This window comes from Rhynchophorus ferrugineus, unplaced genomic scaffold (genome assembly GCF_030347505.1).
Source record: "Rhynchophorus ferrugineus isolate W39M unplaced genomic scaffold, kcgeb_rfMv2 rfM4, whole genome shotgun sequence".
Lineage (NCBI taxonomy): Eukaryota > Metazoa > Arthropoda > Insecta > Coleoptera > Curculionidae > Rhynchophorus > Rhynchophorus ferrugineus.
Window position 1 is genome coordinate 28,285,165 of NW_027472583.1, and position 13,728 is coordinate 28,298,892.

General features: G+C 32.5%; 1 protein-coding gene across 3 annotated transcripts in view; it reads right to left on the reverse strand.

Annotated features, from left to right (window-relative positions):
• The window catches only part of uex (metal transporter uex), a 29,029-nt gene that overhangs the window by 14,345 nt on the left and 956 nt on the right, over positions 1 to 13,728 (reverse strand). The window contains exons 2-4 of one of the 3 annotated variants that reach the window (XM_076401491.1): positions 12,995 to 13,271; positions 12,684 to 12,933; positions 12,205 to 12,626 (exon numbers count right to left, since the gene is read on the reverse strand). In XM_076401491.1, the coding sequence (XP_076257606.1) occupies positions 12,205 to 12,626; positions 12,684 to 12,933; positions 12,995 to 13,271 (949 nt within the window). Of the gene's footprint in view, positions 1 to 12,204; positions 12,627 to 12,683; positions 12,934 to 12,994; positions 13,704 to 13,728 lie in introns of all 3 variants that reach the window. The other 2 variants (XM_076401493.1, XM_076401494.1) reach the window with 2 other exon arrangements.

Here is a 13,728-nt window from a genome sequence, read left to right on the forward strand (position 1 = left end):
GATTTGTCCATCAAGTCAATTAATAGACACAGAACTTTTATATAGGTCACGAAAAAATTTACCGCTACCAAAAAAAAAAAATGTTGGAAATCGTCACTGGTAATTCTGGAAATTATCGGAAATATCCTGGCCAACGGTCAACCCATTCCTCGGCGAGTAGGTTGACGTAACGTCTGAGACAAACAAAATGTAGACAGCGCTCAGACGTAAAAATTCACAATTTATTGGCACGGATTCGCGATATTAACTAATTTTTTCACATAGAGACTATTCACTCTTTTCAGGCCTCAAAAATGAATAATAATAACGCACCGTAACAAACCTTCGCATGATATATGGATGATTGACTCAGGCCACCACCGATCTATTAATAGATGAAGAAGGTCATGTCGAAAACAACAAGATATCGGCATATGGTCAAAAAGTTGCGAGATTTTGCGCTTTCGAAATTATCAATGTATTATTTTTAGGATGTTACATCAAAGTATTTTAAGGGTTTTATTTTCCAGAAAATAAAATTTGTTTTCTATTTTTACCAATGATGATTTTTAATTAATTATTCATTTAAAAACATTTTCTTTGCGATTGGCGAAGGCGTCATCTCTGACATCTTCCTCTTCTTATCCTTCTTGTTTGTTACTTCGGTCCAGACTGTTCCCCTACCTTTAATGCTAGTTCGTCTTCATCAATGTAGTAGTCGTTCTGCATAGTTAGTATGCCTTTTTGGTGCATCTTGCGTGTGACCTTGCAGTTGCAAACGGACAGCAGCAATATCCATAGATAATTGTAACAGTTGTTGGTTCAGACGCTCGTTATTCGTTCTTCGTTTTATTTCAGTAATATATTCAAATCCATTATGTTGTATTGTTATAATTAAATGTTTTTTTTCACTAACTTTCACTTTTTTGAAAACGTGGAACGTCTTTTGTTTGAGAGCACGTATTTACGTCACTTTGGGTTGGCCGTTTTACCGTATCCCGTACCTGGGAGTTCTTTGAAACCGTTAACCGAAGTTATAAAAAATATATAGATGTATTTTTATTTGATATTTACAGAGACTCGTTTTCGGGAAGGAAAAAACACGTCTTGACTCTATGAAGGTCGGGACCGAACTGCTACTTGCACTAAAAATTCAAATCAACTAGTCATACAACGCTGTCAAAACAAGGTTCTTCGATTGATTACCAATGCCTATCCCTATGTAACCAACGAAGAACTGCACGATGACTTGGAGATCAAATGGATTTGCAAAGTTATCCAAGATTTCGCCTTGAAACACGAAAGAAGATTACTAAATCATACTAACGTGGAAGCAATACAACTGCTGGACAGCGCGCAGGATGTCACGAGATTGATGCGAACAAAACCATACGATCTTATATAAAGTGTATACATTTAGTGCAAACTATAGCCATAAGTTAATAATTAATAAATAATTATAATTTTATAATTGAAGAATACATACTGATGTATTTTCTCGCACTCGTCTTGCTTGTTAATTAATCCGAGTACATAGGAAAAGTAGTAATAAATTAATTGTAAATTAAGATTGTACTAAGCGTATCTAATAGGGATGTTATAAAAAAAATTTAAAACATACTAGGTGTATTCAGCATGCGTTGCAATGCCCCGTAAAAGAGTTTGGTTGGTTGTATAATAACACGGTACATTATAAATACTTTGTTTTGTAACTTCATTTAGATTACACCTATTTATTATTCATAAGTTGTCACTCTCTTACAATTACGCATATAAAAATTCGTTAGTCCTTGGTAATCTTTAATCGGACTATAGGATTTTTGAGATGAGAATATCTGAGGAATAAATATTGAACTTTCACTATTTGTTATTACGTTGTTTATTATACTATCACCATCAATCCACAACCGGCCGACTTCTCAACCAATACGCGCTACTGCTGCTGCTGTGGTACTTTCATCATATTCAGAACATTCCTCACTAAATTCCGCCACGGTTCAAATTCAGTTTTCTAATTTTTAGATCATAGTCGTCATTTAGATAGTCGATAATCTTGATCCATGTTTTTTTTCGAGGCCGTTTGCTGTATCTTCTTCTCGAAAGGTGACACTCCATAAACTGATTGACGCATTGGAAGTCTTTCTTTCACAGACATCATCTTCAAGAACCAGAAGCTACTGCAACTTGGCCTATTCGGCTTATTATACATCGGCGGTAGATGCCATTTTTTTCCCCCGTAATATCGCTCCCAACTATTTGAACTGTTGCACTTGCTCCACTATCCCACCAACGTCATTTTTTTGTTAAGTTATTTGATATTGGTTCTGTCACTGTTAAAAATTGACATAATTATTTTGAGAAAGCTCTACTTTCAGTTCCTTTAACTTAAGGTTAGCTATTTGAACTAGAGTTTTACATTTTAAAAAAGCTCTTGTCGCTAATCCTCAAATTTATCGGTGGTTGAAATTAAATTAAATACTGAAGCTGTTAAACAATAGATACTCAATATGATTATAACTTTTTATTACTGAAGCGTTCACAGAAAGTACTATCAATATTAGAAAGTGTCATGAAGAACACCCGTTTAGGATTTCTGTTTCTGGAACAATTACATTTTACTTGGGATAGGAACTGTTAGATATTTAGCTTCAGTTATTATTAAGAAATATATGACACAGCCCGTTTAATAAAACAGTGAACTCACGTCATCTAAATTTATGACACCAAAACGTCGCAATGTTGCCGTATCAACTTTGAATTTAAGTTCATTTTGGTTTTGATATATAACACAGTTCTAATCTAAATAAAATAATTAAATAAAAATAATGTTTAAATCTCGTACCTATTCGAAGTAACTTATTAGAGAAGCAGTCTGTTTCTGACTCTGACAGCCAAGTCAACGTTTGCAGGTTTATAACCTATCATTATTATTGCTAATGTTTTAAAGGATTTTGAAGGTTTTTGACAACCAGGTAATTGTAGGCTAATTCGGTTACATCGAACGTATCAGACAGCATTGTATCTCTCGATAAGGAAAATATAGCCTGATTTCAAAACGAATTTACAAATTGCGATAGACAATAAATTCGACATCGTAATAACGTGATTTTATCGCGGTTCAACCTGTTGCCTCTTTTCTTTCTTTTAAATAAAATATTATTTTCAGGTATATTAATTTTTTTTTATTTAAATACCCTTTCACATATTTTAACTTGAATACACTAACAATTTTTGACATTTCACCCGCAATTATTTAAAAATATTGCGAAGCCTTCTTGTGTGCACGATATACTCACACGTCGGGGAACTGCCGTCTATAAAAATCACGGAACGTACTCAGGACTATCACAACAGAATATTCCACCAGACCAAAATTACATTTTATTTGACATAAGTAAGCTCGTAAGCCATACATAGCGAAATTATTAAAATCTACATAAAACATGCGATCTTACCAAATGTATCGGAAAGATTATTTATTTATTAATTGCCCTGATAGAGATCACATGATTTGGTTACCATAGCACATCAATTTTGAGAGTGATATTCAGTTTTTCATACTAAAACCTTGAATGCATTATAAAAAAAACTCCTTCAAGGTTAGGCCACAGTATGTTTTTAAGACCTACAATACATTATCATTTATAAAGCAGAAGTAATGTCGATGACAATGCCAGAAAGAGGGCCTGAATAAAACTAAAAGCAAAGAAAAAGATATTAAGAATATAAAAATGTATACAACAGAATATACAACAAAGCAAAAGAGAGTAAATAAGCAAAAAAAATCTAAAGCGAGCGGAGAAAATTACAAATATAATGACAAAATGGATATTGACACGTTAATTAAATAGGTAAATCCGAAGTCGAATTGGTTCGCTGAAGTAAACCACGATTATTCAAGATGGTATGAACGCCTGGTTTACGTCACTTTCAAAAGGCTAATTTTTATCATAGATGTTATCATAATGTTCCGCTACATGTAAAATGAATAATACGAACAAACAGTAGCAGTACCTTTTACAAATAAGAGATAGGAAATGCGAGAGCAAGAATCCATCATATTATACAATGTCGATGAGTCGTATGTTGTCTCTTATAGTGACATATGTCCATAGACCCCTTAAAATATTTAATATTCTGCATATATATATATATATATATATATATATATATATATATATATATGCAGAATATTAAATATTTTAAGGGGTCTATGGACATATGTCACTATAAGAGACAACATACAACTCATCGACATTGTATAATATGATGGATATATTATATATATATATATATATATAATATACTATAATTGTACTTCTGTCCAATTATAAAACATAAATATTGTTGGACGAGTATGCCAACATACAGTGTCGTTCAAGAGTTTGGAAACACTTTATTTTTAGTAGACACAGAAAAAATACTGCAATAAATCTTTAAATAAACATGTTGGTATTGGAGTTTATTATTTTTAAGACTTATAAACTTAATAAAACTACTAGTTTCTTATCTATTGTCACTTATTTTGAAAAAATACTGACACACGTGTTTTATGGTCACAAAGGTTCATCACCAATTGTTGATTTCTTGGAACTTATAAATAAGGGTGTACAATTCCAAGAACAATAAGTGTAGAGTTATGTGTGCTTTATGACATTGAACGTCTATATATATATACGCTAAATTACAGAAAAGATTTTTACATAAAGGCGAAATAGCCATCCTGCACGAAAACGAGCTACTGAAGAAAGGAAATTAAGACCGGAAGAAATCTGAACGTCTCAAATCTACGACAAAGCCTACGCTTAAGATTGTGGTAATGTTATCGAAACGCATTCGACGTTTAACTGTGCTGAAATTACCGCTACTTTAAATAAAACACGAAAAAGGCCAGTCTTTACAGTTGTAGTTGAACAACTGTAAAGAAGCGTTTACTGCCTGCGGTTCCGAGAGAATGCGTTGCAGCCAAAAAACCAAGACCAACTAGCACTCATAAGAGGAATAGACTGGAGTAGGCTAAATCACATAAAAACTGGAAAAATGCCCTATGGACAGATGAGTACAAAATTCAGATTTCTGGATCTAATAGACGTGGTTTGATGCGCATATCAAAACACAAACAAGCTCAAGAAACAGATTATCAAACATGGTGGTAACATAAAGTCCGGCCATATGATTAAAATTGATAGAAAACTGGATATATCTGACAATATATCAGATACATGTAATTCCTCCTGAGGTGAATCTAATTTACCGAAATTTTGTTTTTCAGCGAGACAATGGCATTCGTCAAAATTATGTCAGGGCTTTCCAGAACAAAAAGAAAACAAAGAAATTTTACAAATAATGAAATCACAACCGCCAGTCCTTTCTCCTTTCGAATTAGCATGGGTTAGTATGGAAATGAACTTAATAGAAAAGTGACGAATTGAAGAGAAATACTAACAAAGTAAACAGAAAACATCGGACTCAGAATACTTTAAGAATATAGTCATTTGGAATAGTAATAAATCATAACAGTTTTATTGTTTTTTTTTGTAATTATCTTATTGTTTCCAAACTTTTGAAAGGTAGCGTATATTTCAATTTTGATAAAATGAAGTAACTTCAATTAAAATTTCTTAAGAGTTTATTTTTGTATATCGATTTTTACCAACCAGGGTTACCTGGACTCGACTTATAATTTAACGTGGGCTCCGAACCACGGTCTTCGACATTAAGCCTACCGACTGGCCAGTGACGAACTTAGAAACCATTCGAGAAGATATCCGGTCTTACCCAGCCTGGTTACTGGGGTGACCGGGGATGGTTATTCCTTATCGGATTTTCCACTTTTGCTTATAAAGAAATTTACAATTGTAATCATAAACATAAAGTACATCCATGCCCTAGCAGGATTCGAACCCCGACCATCGTAACAGGAGGACCGTCCTGTTGCCTTGACCACTACGCCAACGAAGCCGGCCTTCTTATAGTTTGAAAGTGTTTGACGGATGAGGAAAAAAGTGTATGAGATAATGAAAATTAGAGATAGGAAGGCGTGGAGATAATAGAGTCGACTATAGAAGAAGTCGATTAGAAGTGGTATAACCCTCTCCTTCGTAGTTTTTAAGTCTTTCGTTCCTATATTCAAGGAAATATTACCGAGTAACACAATGTTACACTTAAATATATAATAAAATTAACTTGATGGCACAAATAAAAACTTAACTCCATACATGGTAAAAATGTGTAGACATCGGTTTAAACATTTCTGCTGAGTTTTGTCAAACATTAAAAAAAGTTTTTATTGTTCACATAATGTAAAAACTGTAAAATTCTACATGAAAACACATAAAAGGGAAGCCTTATTTCATTCGTAATATTCACCATAGATTGCACCATCCTACTGATAAAATAAACCGTCTGAAAAGCACATGATGAATTGACTTTTTAGTTTAGTGAACGGATATAATTTGATATCCGAACTGTCTGCAGGCAATATTATTGCAGCAAACGAGAGAATGATATCACTTTGAAGAATTTGGTTTTTAGCCAATCTGCGTTGTTTCGGTTTCCAGTACATTTAGTGGCGATTTAATTAATATATCAGTAAAAAGGTGATTAGACATAAAGAACACTTAGAAAATATTATGTGAACATCCCTTATAGCAACACGCCGCCGGGATAAAATTCTGGTCGGATATTACACTAAACGGAAAGAGTCCTTAACGATCGGCTGTGCTCGTTACTGTTCGGGTACTAAGTTAGTTTATTTTTGTCTGTACATTTTCAGATAAAAGATGTTAAAAGAGTTACAGTATTTCTTGATTTTAACGAGGCTTATTTTTTAATTAAAAAATATTAACTAAAATGGTATTAATGACATAAATTTGAAAATTTAGGGCTAATTCTACGTTTACATAATTTTTTCGAAAGAATTTTGCAGTAAGATTGACTCAATTAAATTGGTATAATTAAATATAAGTGAATGAAGTACTAATATGGTGATCATAAAGAAAGAATCAAAATATGTAGCAAAAGTTAAATATGTAAAGTTAGAATTTATGCAAGTATAGTGTATTCTAATTTGGAGACTTCTATTAGGTACTTGCATGTATTTAAAGGGTATCCTCGTGATATTGGACTCACATTTGACCTTTTAACCAATCAAAGCAAAAACTTGATATATTAGATGTGCAACTTCGAACAGTTACTAATAGCTTTTTGTCAATTTTCTTCGCGAATTTCACCAGTTACCCACAACAAAATTGAGTATTATCATCGAATCTCACAAATACTGCCAATATTGTCTGCCAACCGTGAAAGCATCCACTCGGGACTTATCCCAATTTCCCTCTACTATAACGAATTAATACTACAAATATTTTCGATGTTCAATAACCATAGTGTTATATACCCCAAAAATAATAATATTAATAAACAGTTATTGTATATTGTAAAATTTATAATGAATCTTAAAACAGTCAGAAATTTTTTATGTAAAAATTCTTACCCAGAAAAATACATGAATTATGTGATTAATAAATTAAGTCACACTTAACGACACTATTAATTATTCAATCAACTTCAATGATGTAAACGAGGGTCCATTAGTGCAACGTTAATCTCAATTAGTAATCTGATGAAATTACAACTGATTACGCTTGAGTATTCAGGATATTGTTCACGCGACCTTTCTTTTTGTCTATTTTGACATAAATTATGATATATATCACTGAAAAATTATATAAACATTATATGAACTTAATCCTACGAAACATATTGTGTCTATTAACGTTCAGTGACGTGACCAGAACATGGAGAACGTTCGTTAAACTCATTAAAGGTGTTTAACTATATTTACAAGGATAGTCCCAAGTTGAAAATACGACTTCAATAAAATTAAAGTATAAATATTGAAGGCGATACAATGTTCAGTATTCCTTTAACAGTCATATACAGTAAACCTATTCAAAAAATATTGAATAAATTGATTGATTATTGTTATAACATACAAGTTTCATTTAAAATGTATCAGTCTAGTAAACGAACCTGTTTCATTTTAAGTAACACAAATATTTGTATAATAATTGACGGCACAATGAATCATTGCGACCTTTAAAAAATAATGATTTTAGCTTAAAAAATAAAGCACATTTGGAATAACCAAACAAATTCGAAGACAAAGAATTGTTGTCATAGATTTCAATATTAACACCTAGGTTTAAGGGTTATGCTGTTTATATTGTGAAGCCAAAAGGATGTTTGTATATTATGAGCTGCCTATAGCATTGAGACACCATTATAAAGGCAATACATACGCTACAATCGATTCGTTTGAGTTGAGTATTACGAGAAAAAGAAAGAAAATAGTAAAATTTGGCTGGTAACTTAAATTGTCTCAAATGACAAGACGTTTTCCCGACAATGTATGGACGATCATCTGACTTGGAACTGGAATAAATGCACTTTTGATCACAAAAAACGAAACGAACTAATTAGTACTCTCTAAAATTAGATAATACGAGGGCATTTCCATTTGGATTCGTATATAACAACCGTCATTAATTAACAAAAAAAGAGAAAGAAGTTACCTTATTGCAACTGTTTGGAGATCAAATTAAGAAAAAACTACTGTAACTGATGAAATATAAAGTGACCCTTCCTCAAAACAATTCCACCAGTTTAGACATCCACTATTGCTATGATCAAAATCAATTACCAATAGATAAATTCAATGAAACAGAAACTTCAAAAATTGATTAAAAAATTACAATTAATAAAGACATAGACCCTATATGGTATTAATTATGAGGGATTCGAAGATACACATTATAAACAGGGTATTAAAACATGACCTGAAAGAATACTGTATCCAGAAATAAATATGTAGAAAAGTGAAACAAGAAAGAGAGATGAGAATATATGTTTGTATCAAATATTTTTTTATTATGAGCGTTAATCATGACTATGACAGAAAATAATATTAGACCTGTAAATTAGTGTTTTTATTTTTAACTTGAAGCTTTATATAGAATGGAAGTCGTTTCTTGTGTTACTCTCAATAATTCTGTATATTCTTCTTGCGTTTTTACACGGATAATTATCGAGTAATGCCTTAATTTTATGTTGAATCTCCAGAACGCTCTGTCTTCGGTGTTAAAATCGCCACTTTTAAATCGTCCAAGTCAGTACTCACATGTCGAAATCAATGGAGCAAGGTTACCTTAAGCTTTATACAGCATTCGCAGCCCTTCAGCCGCCTTTTACTTCGAATTGAAGTAAAAAAGTTTCAACATTTGTGCGGCTTCAACATGAAGTTGGTTACAAATATACCCGATGCAATTAAAACCTTTAAAATTCATTTAGTGGCCTGATTTTTTTGATGACAATTTATACAATACACCCCCAAAATATGAGTTAGCAATGTAAAAAAAAGTGGTAATGTAAATTTAATGGCGTTAAATAATGTGAAAAATAATACTCTTATAGTTTCATTCATTCGAATTCAATTAAATTTAACAATAAATAATAAAGATATGAGAAGGAATAAATATTTTACTAAAATATTTTATTTGGTTTTAATATCAATGATATCATTGTTATTTGACAATGTTAACATATGTATACACGTGACGGTACAAATGCCAGACACCAAATAAAGCTACGTTAAGTATTTGGAGTCAATAGTACAGGTACAATTGCTGGTGATAAGCTATCGAGACGGTGGAAATGTACATAAAGCAACAAGGAAGTTACACGTTCTAATTGAAAGTATTTAATCAATTAAACTTCAGAAACATTGTTAAAATTAAAACAAAAAAGTATACTAATTTTTGTCAAAATAATACCAAAAATGTATCATTTTTTCATCTACTTTTTTGATAAGTAAATAATATTTTGTTCGTGGTGTAGCGACCTTGAGGCATGTCGAATTTTACATAGTGGAATAACGGTCTACAAAATACCCAGAAATATAATCCCAGATGTTAAACCAGCAACGCCAACTAGCGGGGTGCCAGCAACGCCAACTAGAACCCGATAACGAATAGCTGGCAACCCCGAGACGTTTATCTGGGATGTTATGGAAGGGTATTTTGTTTCATGCAGCAACCGACCAACATTTGGTTTAGACGTCCCACCATCGACTGCTCAAGCCTCGTCTCCAGGTAACACCGCAGACATCCGTTCAAAAATTAAAACTCGGAAGCTCCTTAATCATGATTGTTTCAGCATCCAGTTTATTTGCCATATTTAGCTTCCCTTGACTTTCAAAAATATTTGGGTAAGGGATGGAAATAATTCTGATTCAGTTTTAGGAGTTCAGTAGCTGAGCTAAGTTCTTAAAAGCCGTCCAGAAAACCAATGTAGTGATGAGATTATAGTGAAGTTGTGGAAATTATACTGAAGTAATTTAATAGTTTTAATACTAATATATACTAATTAATTAATATTTAACAATTTATCTCCAAAAAACATAAGAATAAGGAAGAAGCACCCGATCACCACCGATCTATTTCTCAACCAAATTATTACGCATGATGTAAGTTACGAATTCTACACGATACTCGGCTCAGTGGCTGGACCTAGGCCAAGATCGACAACACTTTCCAAAGCCACAACTGCATTATAAGATCATAGAGAACTGCACACGATATCGAAGTACTGCAATATCTACAATATACAAAAGTTATCGTCGCAAGCAAAGCTGCAGTAATTGAAATTGTGTTAAGAATAGTACTATACAAGAAAACAACACGTTTTTATTGTTGAAAAATATTTTAGATATGAGTTTATCAATCAGTACGATGAAGCTCATTTTCGATAGACCAAAAATAAATGCACCCATAACGTGTCATTGTTTGGTATGGGTTTTGGCCTGGCGGCATTATTGAATTTCGAAAATGACGTTGGCCAAACGATAACTGTTTCTGGTGGTTGATCGCGATAAGTTCACCGAGTTATTTCAGCCTAAATTAGAAGACATTGATTAGGACATGTGTTTTCAAACAGTTCAACTATTGTATCATACATTTTCTGATCATATACCCGTTTCGACAATCATACCTATACAATTATTTTAAAGAGATATTTATACAAATATATTGAAAGAAGAGGTCCAAAGCTGCAATGTGCTGGCGAAGCTGTGGAGGTTATTTGATCAATGTGTCGATATTTTGAATACAAATATTACAATTTTAACGAAATAACTACACTGTTTTCTATTTGCCATAAATCTTACATATTTTTTATTTTGGAATAATATAAATAAAAATAGATATATATATTACAGATCATCCAAAAAATCTAATCATTGTTTAAAACATAAAACTCATTACTTATTAATTAACTTCATCTTTTTAAATGATTGAATGTAAGTGTACGAATACACTTGAATGGTATTGCGAAATGTATCAAACGTTTTACCGCACTTTATCTTGGCTTGTATAATTTAAGATCGAATAATGTTTATACAATCTAGACAGGCGTACGTTTGCAATAAATTTAAAAATATTTATCTACCGCTTAACCAAGGTATTATATCCGAACCCGTGTAAATATTGAAAATATTCTCTTAGTCCTATATAAAACCGTTTAATGTTGGATCAAAATGGGCTCGAATTATTATGCCTTGCAACCCTGATAAAATGTACAGATACGGTAATCCAGACATAGCGGAAAGAGTAATATTGTATATAATTTTTAGGAAAAAATAAAAAAAAAACCCGCCCAATAACGATTTAAACGACCCTAAAGAGTATTAAAAACATTTGTAAATATGAGGGATGCGCGTTGTGTTTATATTAATTGATTTAAAATTCAAATCTACACATTCTTCATCAAAAATTAAAGTTGGTTACATAATACAGTTGATGACAAAATTTGACATCGTAAATAATATAAAAAATGCTTCATGAAAATTATGTTGAAATTATAGGAGTTAAAAAGCAAAAATCGGAATATTAAACTAATTACAAACACTAAAAACGTTTTTAGTATTACACAATTTTACTGATTGATTCACATTATTATTGATTATTAGTAAGAGATAACACATTTTTGAAAAGCTACTTATTTAGTAGATTTCTAGGTGCCTCACTTGAGATCTAATTCAGTTATATAAGAACAATTAACGTCATATCTGGATGCGGATTTGTTACGCTGTAATTACGTTTATTATGATATTTTAAGTGTTTACGTGTAGTTTGGATTAACGATAATTTTAACCAAATCCCTACTTACCATCACAAGTTCCTTCAGACGCTCTCTCGTGTAGACGTTGCCGATTTCCTCTCCCAGCACCCAATCCAACATCTTAGCAACACTGTAGCTTAAAGGAAACGTTAATATCATCACGAATTTTGTGATGTAGATGGTGTTGGCGCCTACGGCCAATCCGTGACGAGAGCATACAGCTTGAGGAAAAATTTCACCGAATAATACGATGGCTAGGGTAGAGAATATGACGGCTATAAGACCGGATGTTAGCCCATCCAGTAGAATGGTAAAAATAGAGTTGACCAAAACGTTTCCCAACAAAATGGCGCACAACAAGTAGTTACCATGGTTACGTACTGGTTGGATAATGCGGGCATATTTACGCTCTTTTGGTGTACCAGTGTTGCAGAGTATTTTCAATTCAGTCTTGTCTAAAGACATCAAACCTATAAATTAGTTAAACATTAAATTAGCTTGATCCTAGGAATAGACTATTACCCTACCTAGATTCAATCCCGAAAATAACGATGAAAAAGATATGCAAATAATAATGACTACTATGGAAGCCCATAGAGGCATCATGTTCTCATAAGTTTTAACTTGAAGCCATGGCTCGATACCTTGATGTAAAAAGGGATTCATTGAGTTGGGAGGTCCATCCTTTACACATATATAAAATGTATCCCATTCTTTCAAGGGTGGCAGAGACATCTTAACTTGTGCACTAGTACCAATCAGCGATCCATTTTCAATCTATAAGAGTCAACTAGTACTAGAAAAAATACGAACTTTTTGTACAGTCGTTGATGCTTACCGCAAAGCCTTTCACCACCGGCAAATAACACGGATCGCCAAAGCTACCCTGTTCAGGGGTGAAGGTTATGGTCATGGTTTCCACCAAACCATCGCCGAAAACGCGGAACATACTGGGGCTGTCCGCCAGAATTACCGGTACTCCGAAATCGTCGAATTCCGATTCTTTATCGGTACCCTCCAAACGCAACCCCCGTATTTTTATTACTTTATTATTTTCAGTTACATTTCCTTCTCTACGGATTCTGCTATCCAAATATCGGGATGGAGGAGCGCTGCTGAAAATATAATATTTCATTGTCAAGATACTCATTGTTAATTCCAGTCAACATTCGAAATCAAGACAATACTAGAATTTCGGTAGAAAATATCAATATATATTTTGATAAACAGGATAAAAAGCAACAGAAAATATTTTAATTTTTACCTGTATTATGAAAGTTAAAACTAATATCTGATAATGTTATTTGTTAAAATCGACCATATGATCGGCCATGCCATTTATGTATCTAAGTATTAAAAAATACTTAATTACTGGAATTTAAAAAGACATTGTTCTACTAGACAATAAAATAAAAAATCTCTTGAGAATTCCCGCTGTGACTCTTGGCACTGTTAAAAACAATTTTCTAGTGAGATTTTCCAACCAAATCTGAACGTCGTCCAAGGAAACAACGAATTAATTTCGGTATCGCTTTAAAACATGAGCGCTAAAACATTTTTTCAGTTTACATT